Raw genomic sequence first — 20,934 nt, forward strand, 5'->3', positions numbered from 1 at the left:
ACCTGGAAATATCACTACTTCGGGGCCAGTGATTTTTGTACCTTTGGGGAATAACAAAACATCAAGACAAAATTCCACCAAATGCAGGTAATCAAAATTAAGCTTCCGCTATGGGCATTTGATGAAATTCATAACCTTGTTGAAAATTCCCTGCAATGGGTTTGTGTTTCTTCTGTTGGGTCCCCTCTTGGGGAGGAGACAGTACCACCTCTGTGTTAGATATTATTAAGTCCACCTCCCTTATTTGAGGGAAATGGAGACCCGGAGATATTTAAGGAGGAGCTTGGGGGCCCCAGCCTGGGAAGGAGGGTGTTGGGGGAGGGAGAAAGACTGGCCTTGGCTGAACCATGAGGCAGGGGTGTCTGGCCTGTTTTCTCAGTTCCTCTTTTCCTTTCGCTTCCCTCTCGCAGGAACGTTCTTGCTGCTCCTCTGAGTCCCAGTAGGGTCATATGGGGGCAGAGCTACAAGGCTGTGCTGATCCTGTGGCACAACTTTAGGGACGCCTTTCCCCTTGGGAAACTCAGCAGCTCACCAAGGCCTTGCAGACTCAAAACCATGTTCCATCCCTCGGGCCTTTGCTTGTCTTCCCCAGCCTTCCTTGGAAATCTCCCTGCTGTGTCTTTGATCTGGCCTAACATCCGCATGGGCCAGTGGGCACCGCCCAGGAATGTCCTCCAGAGACACTCAGTAGCCTAAGTGTCTTATTTCTAAATAGGAAATCATAGCATGTGCTAAAAGAAAGAAATCTCTCCTTTAGTACCTGTCATTAGCTGCCTCATAGGATGAGGTATATGACATGCACATGCTTGACAAGCCATAACCACACAGTTAGCTACCAGGATCTCTTGACCAGCTGGAACCACAAGGTTGCCACCAGGATCTCTTAAATGAGTCTTTAATTTGTTCAGGGTTTTAGCTTGTGGCATCCCAGCCATGGTGCTGTAGGGCTGAGAGCTCAGGTGTTGGAGTCAGTCAGCCTGGGTTTGAATTCCGTCTCTGCCACTTACTGGCCACGCAGAATTAAGCAAACTGTCTAAATGTTCAAAACTTTTTGTTCTCACCTACAAAACAGTTTTGTGGCTAGGACTGGTGAAAGGGTGCATGTAAAGCCTTTGGCTCAGTGCTTATGGGGGAGCAGATGGTCAACAATAAATCTTATCTACTGACGTTGTTGTTTCTGTTTCACAATAACCTGTGAGGCAGGAGAAGTGGATATTGTCTCCTTAGTTCTGGGAGCCCGAGGATGGGCAGAGAAAAGTGACCTCTTCTAGTCTGAACAAGTAGTTAGCATGTGCCAAGGCTAGTATGCAACTTGAGCTTGCTATGGAAGACTCTAGAGTTTTGAGAAACAGTAGTTGTTTTTATTAACTGTCCTCTTCTCTCATACAGTGCCCCCTACATGGCCAAGACACACGGGTGGCAGCAAACACAGGGAATGTGTGTTCTAGCTTCATGGTGCAAGACCACCTCTCCAACTTCCAGGGTTACCATCTGACATAGAGGACGGATGGAAATCTGCCCCTTCATTCAGAGCCGACATCATCACCCGTCTGCGATCCCACAGACAGATACAGTGATCACCTTAATTGCCTAGTAAGCTAGTCAATTTAATCATAAACAAAAACATCTGCAGAACCAATATAGGCACCCAGGCGGTGCCCAATCCTAGACATGGAACAAGAGGCTGGTTCCAAATCAGGAAAGGAATACATCAAGGCTGTATATTATCACCTGCTATTTATTTATATGCAGAATACATCGTGCAAAATGCCGGGCTGGAGGAAGCACAAGCTGGAATCAAGATTGCCGGGAGAAACATCAGTAACCTCAGATACGCACGACACTGCACTTATGGCAGAAAGTGAAGAAGACTAAAGAGCCTCTTGATGAAAGTGAAACAGGAGAGTGAAAAAATTGGCTTGAAACTCAACGTTGAGAAAACTAAGATCATGACATCTTGTTCTATCAGTTCATGACAAATAGATGGGGAAACAGTGTCAGACTTTATTTTGGGGGGTTCCAAAATCACTGCAGATGGTGACTGCAGCCGTGAAATTAAAAGACACTTGCTCCTTGGAAGGAAAGTTATGACCAACCTAGACAGCATATGCAAAAGCAGAGACATTACTTTGCCAACAAAGGTCTGTCTAGTCAAGGCTTAGGTTTTTCCAATAGTCAGGTATGGTTGTGAGAGTTGGACTATAAAGAAAGCTGAGCACTGAAGAATTGATGCTTCTGAACTGTGGTGTTGGAGAAGATTCGAGAGTCCCTTGGACTGCAAGGAGATCTAACCAGTCCATCCTAAAGGAGATCAGTCCTGCATATTCATTAGAAGGACTGATACTGAAGCTGAAACTCCAATAGTTTGGCCACCTGATGTGAAGAACTGACTCATTGGAAAAGACCCTGATGCTGGGAAAGATTGAAGGCAGGAGAAGTGGATGACAGAGGATGAGATGGTTGGATGGCATCACCAACTCGATGGACATGAGTTTGAGTAATCTCCGGGAGTTGTTGATGGACAGCGAGGCCTGGCATGCTGCAGTCCATGGGGTCACAAAGAGTTGGGCACGACTGAGCAACTGAACTGAACTGAGGTCTGTTTTTGCTGAAGGGCTGGGTCTGAATCCAGATTTTGTGGACCCTGACCTTATTCAGTTTTGAAATCTTCTTTATGAAATGAAACAAAAATAAGAATTCCAAATTAGGCATGGAAACATTACAGAAACAGAGACCAGATTAGTAGTTGACGGGTTGGGAATGAAGGAGGAGAGAGAGATGAATGTGCGTATAAAAGGGCACAAAGAGGAACCCTTGTGGTAATACATACATGAACCTAGGCATGGAATAAAATTGCATAGAACTAAATACAGACACAAATGAGTACATATAGAATCAGTTAAATCTGAGGAAGATTGATGGGTTGATTGCTTGCCACTTTTTTGGGGTAGCATATTGCAGTGCAGGTTTTTAAGAGGTTCCTCCTGAAAGAAACCAAATGAAGTCTACATGAGTTCTTTCTGCATGTTTCTTTGCAGCTGTATATGAATTTATATCAAAATTAAAAAAACATATTTTGGAAAAATTGGATAGAAGTGGAATTAGGTAATCTGAAAAGAATAGGCACCAGACTTTGGAAGAGCTTGTGCTCTTGAGAAGCTTGAATGTTCAAACTTCACCGTTCTTATGGTAAATCCACCTCTGGTCAGAAAGGCAGCAAGCCAACTGACAGGTTAAGGCATAGTAGAGACAAAGAAAGTATTTCAAGACTCAGCAGTGAACATGTCCACTTTCCAGGAGGATCTGTTACAACCACGAGTAAGGCCACTTGCTTTAAAATAAACAAGAGGTACTCACCTACGTAAATAGGTTGACTCCACTCACTCCAGAGCCCCATTGCTCTGCACACAGAGCTCACCGCTGCTCTCACTTGAATGTAATACTTAGAAACATCATCAATGATGGTGATGAGTGTATTGGTTGTCATTTTTTCTGTCTAAATGGAAAAAAATAACATGATAAGACTCTTCAGAACATGCTATTTAAATGATGCCAGTGACTAGACTGGAAGGTCATATGCAAGTGATTCAGTGTTCAGCAACCCGTTTAAAATCAGTAAGACACACTCAGTGAGTGTCTTCTGGATCACTTCAGTATGGATGTATGGGCAGTCATCCTTCGATGGAAAGCCACTAGCAACCAAAATAAATAGGCAATTGTAAGATCTCAATGATCCATCTGGGTCCAACTGATATTTCCAGAGTGAAAGGCTAGAGTGGCCAGTAGCAGGATGAGTAACTCCCATCATCTTGCCCAAGATATTCTGTAATCACCTAACAACAGGCCGTGGCTTCCATCATACTCAACAGGTGCCAGCAAAGTGCAATCTATGACGTATCTGGCCTGCTGCCTGTTTTTATAGAAACTGCAAACTAAGAATGACTTATGTATTTCTCAACAATTGAAAAATATAAAAAGTATTTTGTGACACACGAAAATTACATGAAATTGAAATTTCCGTATCCACAAACAGTTTTACTGGAATGCAGTTATGCCTATTTGCTTGTATCTGTGGCAGAGCTGAGTAATTTTGGCAAAAACAGAACAGTCTACAAAGCCTAAAATATCTCCTGTGACCTTTTACAGTAAAAGCTTGCTGATCCCTGTTTCAATGTGTCACTCCCGGCCAGGGCTGGGGAGGAGAAGTGAGGGGTGGAGGGTGCGTAAGAAAGTAGAAAAGAGTAGGGCCCTTGAATCTAGGAAAAGGGGGCTTGAATCCTAGCTCTAACCTCTAACTAAATGCAGGGCAAGTTGCTTGACCTCTCTGAGCCTCAGTTTTCTTATCTGTAAAATAGGAATAATACCACCAAACTAATGAATTATCAAATAAAGAAGCCCTAGATAGTGACTGCAGCCATGAAATTAAAAGATGTTTACTCCTTGGAAGAAAAGTTATGACCAACCTAGGTAGCATATTGAAAAGCAGAGACATTACTTTGCCAACAAAGGTCCATCTAGTCAAGGCTATGGTTTTTCCAGTGGTCATGTATGGATGTGAGAGTTGGACTGTGAAGAAAGCTGAGCACTGAAGAATTGATGCTTTTGAACTGTGGTATTGGAGAAGACTCTTGAGAGTCCCTTGGACTGCAAGGAGATCCAACCAGTCCATTCTAAAGAAGATCAGCCCTGGGTGTTCTTTGGAAGGAATGATGCTAAAACTGAAACTCCAGTACTTTGGCCACCTCATGTGAAGAGTTGACTCATTGGAAAAGACTCTGATGCTGGGAGGGATTGGGGGCAGGAGGAGAAGGGGACGACAGAGGATGAGATGGCTGGATGGCATCACCGACTTGATGGATATGAGTTTGAGTGAACTCCGGGAGTTGGTGATGGACAGGGAGGCCTGGCGTGCTGTGATTCATGGGGTCGCAAAGAGTCGGACATGACTGAGCGACTGAACTGAACTGAACTTTGTAAAAGCCAAGCTTAAATATATTTTGGGTTGAATCACATTAAAACTGCTAATATTCAGCAATCCAATTTTGATCTGCAAAAACAACTATTTGGGGTATTTCAACTTAATAATATACACTCAGTAAATTCCAGTTTGTCATAGGTAACATAGACTAACATTCTATAGTGTTGAATTGAGGCTGTTTCTCACAAAGCTTTCTATATTCTCTCTCCTGGTCAGTGTCTTCACCATGCAGCTAATTCCCTCTGCCCCAAACCAAGTTTATGTCCCTGGGGCCTCCACGTTACATACTCCTGGATATATTTCTCCCTTCTTTGTCTTTACTCCAAAAACACTGCCATTTTTCTCATCAGTTTTTGCTTGGACCATTGCAGTAGCCATGAGACTGCTATTTCTATCTCCGCATGTTCCCTCTATCCATACCCAGCTTTTATGCTGCTACCAAAATAATTCTGCATTTCTCCAGATGTGTTCACATTTCTCTATGGAGTAAAACACTCCAGTGTCTTCCATTGCTAATGGCCATGGTTTTAAAAAGAGAAACTACTTTTTCCAAGCAAAATCTTGGAGGCATTCTGGGAGAAGTCCTAATGAGAGAGCTAGAATTATGATTCCCAGTATTGGTCTTATGTCCAGCTGACTGAATTACTGCAGCTTGGCTGAAGGAACCATGTTCTCTCAAACCTTGGTTACTCCTTCTGCCTAGGGCCCTGGCCACTCCAAGTGTATTGGAGGACTGACGTGAGTGAGGGCTGTTTATTGTGGTCCTCAAGGAGGAAATATACAAATGGAGACAACAATTTGGGAGCTTTCATAGCAAGTTGACATTGCCATGACATCCAAGCTCAGGATCACTGGGTTTGTCTTTGCTATACTTGATTTCTCTAGCAAATCATACCAGTATATGGTGGATTAGACATTTTAAAAAGAAAGCCAGTTTTTTGCCATATTTACTTGGGCATGCTGGCTAAAAAAGGTCCTTCTCTGCTTCTCCCACTAGGCAGGTTTCTATTCATCCTTCAAGATTTTGTTCAATGCCTCTCCCTTGGGTGGATGCCCTGGCAGCTTGCTTTGTTGACTCCCTGCTTTGTATCCACCTGGCCTCTTGGTCAGGCAGCTCTGAGACTGGGTGAGTGCATCCTGCAGACCAGGCCCCTTGAGAGCAGAAATGGCGCCTATTTGTCCATCTCTCACTAAGAAGACAGCTTGTAAACATCTTTGTTAAACCAGATTGAGTTTGCAAGGCAGGAGTTTGAATCCTGACTTCTCCAATTTTTTACTTTGCTTTGTGATATTGGGCAACTTACTTAATCTCTCTGTGCCTCACTTTCCTGTAAGATGGGAATGACCATTATATAATTATATAATAGAGAAACTGTAAGTATAATGAGGGCCTACCCTGGCTCGGTTGATAAAGAATCTGCCTGCAGTGCAGGAGACCTGATTTTCCATCCCCGGGTCAGGAAGATCCCCTGGAGAAGGAAATAGCCACCCACTGCAGTATTCTTGCCTGGAAAGTTCCATGGACAGAGGAGCCTGGCGGGCTACAGTCCATGGGGTCACAAAAGTCAGATATGACTGAGCAATTAAACCAAGTATTAACAAAGCTTAACTTATAGTTGATGCTTAATAAATATTGACTTTAATTTAGCTCCTTTCCTCTTTTTTGTCCATTAGGGCTAATGAAGTGGCATTTTTTTTAAGTTGTGGTAAAACACACATAACAAAAAGTTACTGTCTTAACCATTTTTGAGTGTGTGGTTCAGTAGGAAAAGTACATTCACACTGTGCACCCCATCTCCTGCTTTTTATCTGTTGTGAATGATGCTGCTGTGAATATGTTTGTTCAAAGGGCTTTGAGACCCTGCTTTCAATTCTTTTGGATATGTACCCAGAAGTAGAATCGGTGGGTCATATGATAATTCTATTTTTAATTTTTGAGAAATCCCCGTACTGTTTTCCATAGCAGCTGCACCATTTCCCCAACAGTGCTAATGAACTTTTATCTGATCCTTCACATTATTTTCAACCCAAAATAGGTCCTTTGAAGACAAAAAACCAGCAAGGTTTGATTTATTTTTACAAACTGGGATAGTTACCTTTGACTTTGTTACTTCCAGGCTATAACCAGAGCTGTCAAATGGACAATAATTTTTTTTTTTTAAGAAATCTGTCATCAAATAATGGAATGATTGGAATTATTACCTGAAAATATCCTTTCTTTGCATTGTAAATTTTCACCTCATAATCAAAGCAGTGGCTTGGAAAAGCAGAAACTGGTTTTTCCCAGTGGATAGAGAGACAGGTTCCTTTGAGCTCTGCCGTGACGTTCGCTGGAGGATTTACTCGATCTGTGTTAGAGAACAAGGGCTTGGTGATCATGGTTGATAAGTGCAGTCCACCCACATTTCTCAAGGTATTTCTAAGCTACATATTCTCAAATATTTTCCTCCAGCATTTAACCAACAAATCTGCAAGCCGCAGAACTCCGGCAGCCCGCATCTGACTCCCATCTTACAGCTACAGGAGAGATCTGTTCTATAAACCTCAAAAATTCCTACTTAAACAGTCTCGAATGGTTGAATGCCCTTTCCTTCAGCTTGTTAAGGCCCACCCCACCACCCATTTTTACTTGCCAAGTTGGGCCAACCTGAAGGTAAACCCGTTCCTGGAGAGGCGGTGTCCTGGAGACCCAGCTAAGCCCTGTGCTATGGAACAGGTGTGGCTGGGCTGATCACTTCCTCTTTCTGGGCCTCAGTTTTTATTTCATTTTGGTTTGTGTATCTTGTTTTCGTTTGTTGTGTGGATTTGGTTTTTTCTTACAGAAAAAGAACGGGTTGGGCTAAATCTGTCTTTGCTTATAACTCCATAGTTCTTTACCCTGAAATCTCACTTGATTGTTTTATGGTCACTTGATATGGGTGGAAATTATTTCTAATTGAGTGAACTTGTCTAAAGTTGTGTGACTTGGATCTCACAATTACTGAGTCATAGGGATAAGCTAAAAATGAGGCCCACTGGCTCCAGAGCCTGCCATCCCCTAAGCCAAAACGTTTTTCACCGAGAGAACATTGATTTTTTGTAGTAATAAGAGGAATTGGTCTCAATAAAATGAAAATCATGCAAGAAAATAAATGCCCCTAGTCTGTCCCAGGCTGTGTCCATTTTCATATTAATATCATTGTTTCATAGGTCTCTGTCAGTATTTTGTATTACCTGTTTTCATGAAAGTGACATTTTTCGTTCATTTAATATGACCTAAAATATGCTATTGAAGAGAATTGTATAACCTCTTTAGCAAGTACTCTGATTGTTTAAACAAAGTTATTCTCCACTGGATACACATATGGATGATAGAAAAGTAGAAACATACATATGTCACAAACCACATCCTTTAAATAATAACATTTTGCATATTTATTGGATAGAGGCCAGGCACCATTCTAAGCACTTTATAATTATTAATGTACTTAATTGACACACAGACCTTGTAAGAAGAACGATTTCCCCCCCATACTTCAGGTGAAAAGCCTGAGGCACAGGGAAATGGCCAGCCTGTCTGAGGTCGCTCCGCGAGTGAGGGGGGAGCCAGGGTCTGTAGCCAGGCATCCTGGCCCCACAGCCCACACTGCTAACCGCGCCATCGTGGAACCTTGAACACGGAGCGCCAGAAACGCTACGTGAAGGGCTCCCGGTGAGTCTCATTAACACAAGTATTTAGGGTGAGGGAGAAGACCTTCAGTCTTGCAAACTGAACAAGCGAAAGCTTAGCTCATACACTTCAGTCAGAGAATCACATGGTGAGGGAGACCTGCTAACTCAAGAACACCCAGAGGGCAGAGGGCAGAGGACTGTGAGAGGAATGCATGAGAAGCTGGGGGCAGAGAGAGCTCAGGATGAGGAACCTGGCTGCCTTTGGGTAGCTGAGGGACCTTCTGGTCGGGAGGGAATCAGACTTGTTTCGGGGCGATGCCAACCCGTCACAGGATCTGTGGGCAGACATTTCACAAGCCCAGCCAGAGCTGCTGAGCGGTGGTCTGGGCTGCTTTCAGCAAGGAGCTCACTTTCCCTGGGTTCTCAACCAGGGGAGATGTTATCCCCTAGGGGGCATTTTGAAATGTCTGGGGAATTACTAGGACCAACAAGGACCTACTGTATAGCACGCAGAACTCTGCTCAGTGTTATGTGGCAGCCTGTGTGGGGGAGGAGTTTGGGGAACAGACACAGGTATATGTATGGCTGAGTCACTGCCGTGCCTTGAAATTATCACAGCATTGTTAATTGGCTATATTCCAATATGAAATCAAAACTTAAAAAAAAAGAGAGGACTAAGTTTTAGAGATCTGTTGTTCAACATTGTCCCTATAGTCACCAGTGCTATATTGTGCACCAAAGATTTGGAGGATAAATCTCATGTTACCTCTTACCTGTCTTACCGCAATAAAACTAAAAAAAGTAAAGATCATTAGATATTGAGGTTAAAAAAAAGTCTGGGGACATTTTTATTGTCACAACTTGAGAATGGGGTGGAGTGCTATTGGCGTCTAGCAGTTGGAGACCAGGGCTGCTCCTGAACACCTTGTAAAGCACAGGACAGCCGCAGAGACTTGTTTGGCCAGATAATATGAGTAGTGCCGAGGCTGAGAAACCTTGACCCTGTGGTTTTTAAGCAGGAGCCATGTGGTCATTCAGTATTAGATAAGTAGCCAAACTAGGTGATATTTATAAACCCTCCCAGTGCTGAGATTCTGCAATTCAGTTATTCTGGTTTTGTGTCAAGCCTGTCTTACCAATGGCATGAAGGGCAAAGAGCTGATCGAAAGGCTTGATCACAGCTTCCTTGCTCGAGCCGTTAACATACACTGCAAGGGAGTCTCGCCCTTTGCTGTTGATGAAAGTCCTGGGAAACCAACAGGCAACATTTCTCTGCAGGACATCTTTGCTGTATTCCTGACATTCTTCAATCCGAGAGCGATACCTATAATGGAACACTCATAAGTTTTTAAGGCTGGAGGAAACAACCCATCCGCATAAGTGAAAATCGGTACTAACCTATAGTAGAGGAAATACTGTGTATCATCAGGAGCATCCTTGCCAACAAGCCAGGTGCAGTGAAGAGAAACTTGGTATGGTTGGAAGTGTGTGTAATTATCTGCCTTCGTGTTTGTGGTGCAAGTTAAATTCACAATCTCAGTTCCAGGAGACCCTAGGTGGTCAAAAATTAGAAAAAAAAATAGCAGATATACATATACATGAATTGTTTTACATTTTGCTGTACAGTGGAAAGTAACACAACATTGTAAGTTAATTCTATTCCAACAACAAAAATTTTTTTAAGAACAAAGCATTGCCACAATAGTTTTTGATAGTTTCTTTTAAACCCATAGGGATTGGGGACATCAAAAAAGTAATTGTCACCACACAGTTATAGAAAGCTATTTGCAAAAGGTCAGCGTTCTGGAGGATGAACTAAAATGACTAAGCCCTACTTTCTGACTTCAGAAGTTTTGCAGCTTCTTTGCAGGGAGGGTTTATATGTGATAGATATCAGAGTTCAAGAGCAGTGTGATAGATTGTCATTCAGAGCTTGGTATACAGCAGCCTCAGGGTTCTGATGCTCCATTGTCAATAACTAGTTATGACTGAGAGAGCTAATTGAGGAAGGTCTCTAACGCCACTTTGCATCAGAGAATGAAGGGATTCATTAGGTAGTATCCAAATGCTTCATGAGTAACAGAGATTGCCGCTCAAAAGAAAATAGTTTTGGCAACATCGCAAAAGAGCACTGCCTCTTTAGAGACTCAGTAGACAGACTAGTGTATTAAAGTCTACTGTAGGCCACTGTAGAGCATTGAGCAGAGCTCCCTGGGCTATAGAATCTGTTCTCATTAGTTGTCTGTTTTATAGGTAATGGTGAATATATGTCAAGCCCAGTCTCCTGATTCACCCTACTTCCTCTTCCCCTTCGGTATGTTTGTTCTCAGTATCTGTGTCTCTGTTCTGCTTTGCAGGTAAGTTCATCTGTACCATCTTTGTAGATTCCACATGTGCGGTGCTTAGTCGCTCAGTTGTGTCCAACTCTTTGCAACCCCATGGACTTTAGCCCTCCACAATCCTTTGTGCATGGAATTCTCCAGGCAAGAATACTGAAGTGAATTGCCATTTCCTTCTTAATATGTGATACTTGTTTTTCTCTTTCTGACTTATTTCACTCTCTTTGACAGTAGGTCCGTCCACATCACTGCAGGTGGCACAGTTTGGCTCCTTTTTACAGCTGAGTAATATTCCACCACATATATGTATCACATCTTCTTTATCCGTTTCTCTATTGATGGACATTTAGGTGGCATCCACGCCCTGGCTATTGTAAATAGTGTTGCAGTGAACATTGGGTTTCATGTATCTTTTTGAAATATGTTTTTTTCCAAGTTTATGTTCAGGAATAGAATTGCTGGGTCATATGGTAACTCTATTTTTAGTGTTTTGAGGAACCTCCATACTGTTCTCCATAGTGGTTGTATTAATTTATATTCCCACCAGTAGAGTAGGAGGGTTCCCTTTTTTCCATATTCTCTCCGGCATTTATGTATATATTTTTTGATGATGACTGTTATGGCCAGTGTGAGATGATACCTCGTTGTAGTTTTGATTTGCATTTCTCTTAATAAATTAGTGATGTTGAGCATCTTTTCATGTGTTTGTTGGTCATCTGTAGGTCTTTGGAGAAATTTCTATTCATGTCTTCTGCTCATTTTTTGACTGGGTTGTTTGTCTTTTTGAAATTGAGCCTCATGTGCTGTTTGTATATTTTGGAGATTAATCCCTATCGGTTGCTGTGTGGGCAGATATTCTCCCCATTCTGAGGATTGTCTTTTCGACTTGTTTACAGTTTCCTTTGCTGTGCAAAAGCTTTGACGTTTCATTGGATCCCATTTGTTTACTTTTGTTTTTATTTTCATTACTCTAGGAGATGGGTCAAAAAAGACCTTGCTGCAGTTTATGTCAAAGAATATTCTGCCTGTGTTCTGGTCTAAGAACTTTTTAGTGTCTGACTTTACATTTAGGTCTTTAATCCACTTTGAATTTATTTTGGGGCTATATGTATATGTGTGGCTGATTCACTTTGCCGTACAATAGTGTGTTTCTGCTATACAGCAGTGTATACGTATGCAAGTATATATGTGTGTGTGTATATGTGAATATGTGTATATATGATGTGTGTGCATATACACACGCACACGTGTGCATGCATGCTTGGTTGCTCAATCATGTCTGACGCTTTGTGACCCCATGGACTGTAGCCCACCAGACTCCTCTGTCCATGGAATTTGTCAGGCAAGAACACTGGAGTGGATTGCCATGCCTTCCTCGAGGGAATCTTCCAGACCCAGGGATCGAACCCGAGTCTCCTGTGGCTCCGGCATTGGCAGGCAGATTCTTTACCACCGAGCCCCTGGGAAGCCTTTATATATGTACACATATGCACACACACACACACACACGTATGCACACATTTTCATATATATACACACATATATGTGTGTGTGTGTACTCTCTCCAGGCACTAAATGACCAGATAATCTGTGCCAAGTTAGTTTAGAGTTTCTGAGGTCTGCTTCTCTCCCAGTTTCCTTCCAAGGAATGATGTGGTATGAATTCAGTCTGATTCAAGGCAGAAATAGTGACGTTTTCATTATTGTCACACCACATCAGGGTGCTCAGAGAGCAGTCGAGGTTGCAGAAGTGTAATTCCGAAAGGCTTGTTATAGGCACACTCCGGTTACTCACTGCAGGGAGGTGGACATGTGCTTTCGTGTACAGCAGACGACTTGTATTTGTGGTCTTCTGTCTACCTGAGATTCTATCTCTGCCTGTGACATCAAGCCTACTGTGAACTGGCCACTGCGTGGTCCAGACATCATGTTCTGCCGAGTGAATGGGAAGATCATGCTGCTGCTCTCGGTCACACACTTGATGCGGGAGGCGTGGCCTTTTCATCAGTGATGTGATGAGAGGATAGTTTGACTGTTAGCCACAGCCAGACTGGCCCAGGCCATTGTTGTTATGCGCACACACACGTCTCAAGACTTGGTGGCCTGTTCTCGTTTTTTCTTTCTCTGTTCTGTGTGTGTGTGTCTGTTTGTTTTCAAGGTTTGAATCATAAGTGTCACTGGTTCTAAGTATTAGAAACCCCAGCTTTCCACAGAAGGACCATCTAGACATAGTAGGTGTTAATCTCTTTGCTTGTGGCACTCGGGCCATCCAGTCTCATGGCTTCTGTGAACTGTCAGCACAGTTTTCTTCAATTTCGTTTGAGAGGTCATAGAATTGTAAGCATCCACCGGCGTAACAGGGAACACTGTGTCTGAAGCCTGAAGCACGTGCTGTTTGTATGCTGGGGCAGGAAAGCGGGAGACTCCGCCCTGCGCACGGGGCGATACAGCCCGGGAGGGCAGGGTTAACATCTAGTTACTGTGAAAGATGAAGAATGAAACAGTGTGTTGTACCACACGACAGCATCCCTGAATGAGCTCTGAAAGGAACAGCAACCCTCTGTGCCTCAGATGGGAAAAAGGAGGCTTCCCAGAGCAGGTACGATTTGATTTGGGCTTTGCAGTATAGGTAGAATTCAGAAAAGCAGGCCGAAGAGGTGAGCTCAGGGCAGTGAGGGCTCAGAGGCAGGACTGAGCTGGTGTGGAGGGGTCATGGTTGGAAGTCATCTGAGAAGAGCAGAGGGTTTATGTGGGGAGCGAGTGGAAAGATGTCCTAGAACCCAATTATGAGAGAGCTCAACTTTTGTTTACGACTCCCTGTCTTCTGAGCTGGGGAGGGAGAAGAATTCTCAGTGTTTGCAGGGAGCTGCTGGATGGGACTGACTGGGTTATGCACACTAGCCAGTGATCTCGGTCTCGGAGGTCTCGGTCTTGGAGAGCACCTGGATGAGGTAAAAGAATACTGTAGGGGCGAGTGACCAACTTCAAGATAAAAGCAAGGCGTGTCCCTCTCCTGACTTCCCCGTGTTTACAAAAGTCTGGAATTTAAAACCAGGCTCTCAGAGGCCTGCCTTACCTGGTGGGGCTTCAAGTTCTGCAGAAACCCAGCTGCTGGCTTGTAGGGAGTGGTCGCTCCACGGCACTGTCTGCACACTTGCTGAAAAGCCTTTGTGAAGGATGGTTACGAAGCTTCTCTCAGTGTTCCTGGTTTCATACTAAAAATAAAACCCACAAGTCATGATATGTAAAGGGGAAATGACCTTCAGAGAACTATTTAATCAAATAGGAGTTTGCTTCCACTTTTTAAATGGCATGTAAACACAATGCAATGCAATCATTCTGCTAGAAAAAAATCAAACCCAGCGTTTCAAGGTTGTGTTCTTATCCCTAAACTCATCAATCAAGTTGTACACATTAAATAGGTGCAGCTTTTTACCAAAAATAAAGTGGTTTTTAAAATGAATAAACAAATTGCCTAGTTCTAGATTGGTACATGTTTTAAAAATACATAATGAAATATAGAAAATAACTATTCAAGGATACCTGAATAACTGCTTCTTACAAAAACAAGCAATGCTACAGTTCAGACTCCAGTTTCCTGTGGCCACCATCTCTGGCTCCAATCTCCTCCCCAGAGGTAAATTTTTGATGGATAATTCTCTAGAATTCCATGTTGACTGACATAGTATTGCTTCTCCCTTCGTTTGATTTATTGCACATCAGCTCGGTACCTGGTGCTTTAATCTATCCCTGCAGTGAACTTAGGGCTCTGGGATCTTAAGTGACTGATGGAAGGTAGTAAAGGCAGGAAGTGGCTGAACTGGGATTCGAATTAGACCTTTTCCGTTAGGTACAATGGCCCCTCTCCTCTTTTGCTTGGTTATTCTCTTCTGTTCTTTTGAATATTTTAGAGGCAACATAAAATCAATATCTAAACCACTGTAACTCAGAAGTTACTAAACTTTATTGTTAAGTGGAAGAATTGGTCCCACAGTTAAAAATGTTCTGAGCCACTGTTTTAGTGCAGGTATGGCACTAGTTCTCAGCCATTTCAGTAGAGACATTGCCCTCCTAGGAATATAACAGAAAGCTCTGTAGTGGTTTTCTCTTTTTAGTTAAAATTTCCTCTAATAAGGAAAATTCAGTCTAGGTAAGCATTGCTGTCAGAATAAACACTTACATCTTCTTCTTGTGGAGCACTTATTTTCACATGATATCCTAGCTGGACATTGCTTTGTTCTTGATCAGGATTTGGTTCCCAACGTAGAAGAACTTGAGCTAAATTGACAGCTTTAATGGTGAAATTGACTGGTGGTAGAAGTAAAACTATTGATCAAAAGAAAAAAGCCACGCAATGTTTAATTATATGGAACATTTTTAAATCATTAAATGTTTTATTGTGTAGTATAGTATTTTATTATGCTATCAGAATGTATAACACTGAAATAATCTTAGGAAAAGGTTCTTTAGAACTGTTTGTAGCTCATTATCTTTTTTACTTTGCCCAGGTATTTACCTATAACACCTATAGGTGTTTTATTGAAATGTGAATATTTTACTATATTATTATTCAGTATAATAATTTTCAAAGGGTCATTATCTATTAATGGACTAAAATAATATGTTACTTTGTGGGTAGCAATGTGTTTAATGACGTGTAATAAAATTGAATAGAAAATAGAAACATAAGAAGTCCTATTTCATGAACAACTTATTTCTGTTCCATAAGTATAGTCACATATTTGTATACTGGTTCAGGATGTAAAGATTTGTTTCTTACTATGATTCAAGGTCAAAAAACTTGTAAGCAAAATTACTCACTCAGCATTTAATAAAAAGAAAATGTTTTTTCCGCCCTCATGAACCACTCTCTAACAGTGTCTTCAAAATCAAAGCTTTTGTTTAAATTACAAAATCAATGCCTGTTCTTAGAAATCTTGGGAAGCACAGATGATAAAAAAGAAAAAGAAAAAAAATACAGCCACAGTTTTATCACTGAGTGGCATTAACATGTAATACATTTATTGTCTTTTTTTCTTGAGTATACATTTATACAGCTTTTAAAATTTTTGCTAAAGTTGGGCTTCCCTGGTGGCTCAGATGGTAAAGAGTCTGCCTGCAGTTCAGAAGCTGCTACTGCTGCTAAGTCGCTTCAGTCGTGTCTGACTCTGTGCGACCCCATAGACAGCAGTCCACCAGGCTCCCCCGTCCCTGGGATTCTCCAGGCAAGAGTGCTGGAGTGGGTTGCCATTGCCTTCTCCAGCAGTGCAGAAGACCCAGGTTCAATCCCTGGATCTGGAAGATCCCCTGGAGAAGAAAATGGCAGCCCACTCCTGTATTCTTGTGTGGAGAATCCCAGGGATGGGGGAGCCTGGTGGGCTACCGTCCATGGGGTCGCAAAAAGTTGGACATGACTGAGTGAGTTTACTTCTTTTGTTTATAGTATTGTACAATTATGACACCTTTGATGAATTTACTCGTCAGCACATTTCCACTGACATTTGATATTTAATAGCTTTCCACGACTCTGCCTCCACACCTGCTCCATACAGACTTCTGGGGCTCCGTCTGTACTTCACCGACCATTATGGTAGCCACTGGCCACATGCGGCTGTTTAAATAAAATCAAAGTCCCCTGTCTTCGTTACGTGAGCCATATATCCAGCGCTCAATAGTCAAGTATCATTGAACAGTGCAGATACGAGAACATAGTCCTTATTGCAGTGGGTTCTCTTTAGTGCTAGCGGGGGACTCATGTGATGGGTTGTTTTTTTTTCCCTTTAAACCCACTGATAACAAGTTTCTGAACCAAACATAGTGGAAGCTGCTTCTTCTTTGGTTCTGAGAACTTTGAGAGGACTTTGAACTATATGCTTGTCTGGGAAGGTGTCCAAATACGCCCACCAGCTGCAGCTTTATTCTGAGTGCCCGTTTACCCACACTTGGAATACGATTTCCCACTGCAACATAAAATAGCCGCTTCAGCCAACTTTGCTTTCTTAAAATATAGTATGTTTTAAGAACCGATATTCTGATAAGAATAAATGTTCCATCCCTTTTTAAAAAAATCTTGATTTCCTAATTGAGTCTTACTTAGGAGAAAGTAATACTATCCTTTTTTGTAATGTACTTATTTTTTTTAATTATTGAATTTAATAGGTGGTGCTTACATTTTTTATCAGGAAGTAAGTCTGCTTGCAGTATTACTGCCGCCCCCAAAAGAACCAGTAATTCAGGTGCCATGATGATCACATCCTATGGAAAACAGAAAGACAAAAATCCAAATGGCCACCTGTTGCCATTTCTAAGAAAAGCTGGTAGCTCCTTTCTAAAGAAAAGTATAGTCATTTGGCCATTTAACAGACATTTATGAACTTCATGTGTTAGAAATACCAATATGAACAAATCTTGGATTTTACCTTGCCAACATGGATCCATAATCTGAGAGACAGAATGAAGTGTAAATCAATCATTGCAACTACAGCTTCAAAACTGCTCTAGTAAAGATGTGTATAAGGAGCAAAGAGACTTCTGAATGGAGTCCTAAAGGCTATACTAGAGTTCTTACACACATGCAAGTGAGGAAAGGCATCCACGGTGGCACATGGAGCCAAGCAAAGCCAGAAGAGAGGAAAGAAAGTAGAAGAAGGTTGATATTCCGTGAGAGATCACAGCAGATGGTTGCACAGTAGAAGACAGAGTTAATCAAATTGAATATAAATGTCATTACCAGTTTCACTAATAAGAATTTACATATGAGCATGACATGTCCAGCATGACAAGGAACTTAAATCTAAAATAACGTTTACGTGGGAAAAAGACGCTTTGTATCACAAACCTGGAATAAGTGTTTAGTACTTCAGATTTCAGAGAGGCAGAATTTTTTGATGAACCCAGAAAGAAATAGGCCATTAAAGGGAATGAAAACATAGTTATAGGCCTGAAGAAAATAAAACTGATATTTCTATTTATTTTAAATAAAAAAACACAATGAATCTAGAGCAGAAATATTAGCATAACTCAAGTGTGGCTGTCTGAAAAAAGTGGTTAGATTGTTTCAAGAATATTTTTTTTTAACGTGAAAGAAAAGATCTCTTGTTGGGAATTGTAGACTAGAAATCTTGAATGTTTCCTTTGAAAATTTCGGAAGACATTTTTCATATGAACTTAACAAAAATAATATTCCGCCTGCTAAGTTTTGTCCTCCCCCGCACCAGATGATGAGGGTGTGTAGTTATCCAATTTACAATGGTGAGAAGATGGCTAAAAAACATAGACCCAGTCTCAGATCTTCCTCCAACTGTAAAACCTACGTTCTACACTTACTTAAGTGACACAATTTTTAATTTAAAATTTTATTTAAGTGATGTGATATTTTTCAAACATAATTCTGGTAGAACCACAGAGGGTAGGCGTTGGCTAAATGGATACATTCAGGAAGAACCAAAAACCACACTTTCTTCACTTTTACTACTTACTAATGAAATTAGTAAAATGTCACAGCAGGAAGACATAAACAGCATACAAATCAATTAATTTCTTTTTCAGATAAACTCAAGTATTGCTAATCAGAGTTATGCCACTTTTAAAACATGTTTTATTTTGTATTGAGATATAGCTGATTAACAGTGTTGTGATAGTTTCCGGTGCACAGTGAAGGGACTCAGCCATACGTATACGTGTACCCATTATCTCCCAAACTCCCCTCCTATCCAGGCTACCACATAATGTTGAGCAGAGTTCTCTCTGCAGGTCCTTGTTGGTTTTCCATTTTGGATATAGCAGTGTGTACATGTCCATCCCGAACTCCCTGTCTCTTTCCGCCACCCTTCCCACCACCCTCCCATAACCATAAGTTGGTTCTGTTAAGTCTGTGAGTCACTTTTTATTTTATAAGTTCATTTGTATCATTTCTTTTTAGTTCCGCATATAAGAGATGTCATACAACATTCCTCCTTGCATCCAGAGTTACGCCCCTTTTGATAAGAATCATCCTGTTCCTTTCTCTGATTTTACACCATGTAGAAAAAGAATTTTTAAAACAACAGGAACGATAAAAGCAGCTGTTCTAAAGTTTTTAAAGGTTTCAGTAAGTGAGAATGTTAAGGATTTAAAGGCATGCCTTGGTAATTTACTAAGCCCAAGAAGCAAAGATAAGAAATCCTTAGAGACCTCCCTTGTGGCACAGTGGTTGAGATGCTGTGCTCCCACTGCAGGGGCGGGCATGGGTTTGATCCCTGGCTGGGAACTAAGGTCTCACGTGCTATGCAGTGTGGCCAAAAAACAGAAAAAAAGTGAAAGAATATCCTTAACAGACAACAGCAAGAATAGCTTCCTCTTCAAGTTTAGAAGGCAATGTCTTTGAAATTTCAGTATTTCCGGAAATTATATCATATGTGTTCTAAGTTTTCAGTAATCATTATTACTAGGAGGAATTCTCAGTCAGAAAAAAATGCAAAATTGATTTTCCCCAAGTGAGTTTTACTGGCTGGCAAAGTAAGTAGTATGTTATAGTAAGTTCTACTGGCTGGCAAAGTAAGTAGTATGTTATAACAGTACTTGTAAAAATAATAAATTGCAGTTAAATTGTTGAAGTAATAAACTATCACATGCCTCAATGTGGAGATAATTGAATATTTCACATAACCAAGCAGTCTGCCCTAGAATTTTTTATGTGTTCTGATTTTATAGGTCATGAAAACAGAATTGTTTTTCAAATTTGACCAAAAATTTGTGATGATCAATTTATCGGCCATAAAACCGCCATACACTTTTTTTTCACATTTTACTGTGATATTCTGTGTTTAAAAGGATGATAACTTTGAATAAAAGAAGTTGTTCTATAGACAACACAAAATACTCAACTAGGAGTCCAAATATTACCAAGAATAACCATTTTTTTGTGAGCCAGATAAATTCAATAAAAGCCTGGGTATTACTGAAGGTTCAGCAGGTGACCCTGTATTTTTCTATAATTCTCTTTGTTCTGCTCATTCCCTGAAAGCACCTTCAGCCTTTGCTCATGTCTTAATATTTCTGGTCCGTGGCAGAGCAGTCACTCATGCTGGAAAACGAACTTGAATCTTCTGGGGTCATCTCTTTAATTCAGTGATACACTGTTACATAGATGTCAGCTGGGTAATATTTTGTTGTACAGTAGGCTGTTTCACTGCAGTAAAATTTATAGAAATAACTTGTTAGGAATAACTTGTTATCCATTCTTCTCATGGATACTAATTAAAATCCAGCAGAAAACCATTAAATTTTTAAAAGTAGATTCAAATTCAGAATGAAGCAAACATGGGTTGCCTACCTATTAATACCATTATCAGAAATGCATGCCCAGTCTCTTAGAAAGACCGCAGGCTACCTGTTCTTGTCATATTTCATTGGGTTGATCTAAAATTCCTCGAGTGCTGTCTGAGAATCTGGCATCTGGTAGGTGTTATATTCTTTGAAATTTGGGAGTAAACAGGAGCGCCATCACTCACAGTACAGATGTTTCTAGAAAGCAGGGTAAAGTCCTGACAATTGTAGATGAATTTCCCCAGTGTTCCTGAGAATTGGTCAAATTCTACTGAAGTTCAGACTTACGTTTTCCCCACTCTCTTTCCAGATTATTTTGCTGCCCAGGATGTTTGTTTTATAACCAAAGTTGTATTTACCCTTTTTAAAGAAACTTTTTGAGTCAGCTGTGGTGACAACTAATTAAAACTCAACTTCAGTGCACAGAAATTGAAAAGCAACTGAGAGGATTCATGGTCCGTTAAACCCTTAAAAGTAGAGTTTACTTTTTACTTCCTTTTTTTTTCCTGTACAGTGTAATCAGCAATAAAACGTATCTCTTGGGAGATGAAGAATAAATAAATAAACCAAGGTGTAAAATGCAAATGACATGTTTAGTTAGGTATGTTACATTACCCCCGAGTGAAAAATTGTGCATAGTCCTAAAAGTATGAGTCATTA

The 20,934-nt window shown here is 41.1% G+C and overlaps 1 protein-coding gene across 1 annotated transcript in view; it reads right to left on the bottom strand.

The window, feature by feature from the left end:
- The window catches only part of IL5RA (interleukin 5 receptor subunit alpha), a 65,143-nt gene that overhangs the window by 16,083 nt on the left and 28,126 nt on the right, over positions 1–20,934 (bottom strand). Inside the window, exons 3-9 of the mRNA XM_040245961.1 lie at positions 17,139–17,223; positions 15,149–15,294; positions 14,045–14,183; positions 10,028–10,181; positions 9,766–9,953; positions 7,181–7,326; positions 3,358–3,496 (exon numbers count right to left, since the gene is read on the bottom strand). Coding sequence (XP_040101895.1) covers positions 3,358–3,496; positions 7,181–7,326; positions 9,766–9,953; positions 10,028–10,181; positions 14,045–14,183; positions 15,149–15,294; positions 17,139–17,223 — 997 coding nt within the window. The remainder of the gene's footprint in view (positions 1–3,357; positions 3,497–7,180; positions 7,327–9,765; positions 9,954–10,027; positions 10,182–14,044; positions 14,184–15,148; positions 15,295–17,138; positions 17,224–20,934) is intronic.

This window comes from Oryx dammah, unplaced genomic scaffold, assembly GCF_014754425.2.
Source record: "Oryx dammah isolate SB20612 unplaced genomic scaffold, SCBI_Odam_1.1 HiC_scaffold_9, whole genome shotgun sequence".
In the NCBI taxonomy this organism is placed as follows: domain Eukaryota; kingdom Metazoa; phylum Chordata; class Mammalia; order Artiodactyla; family Bovidae; genus Oryx; species Oryx dammah.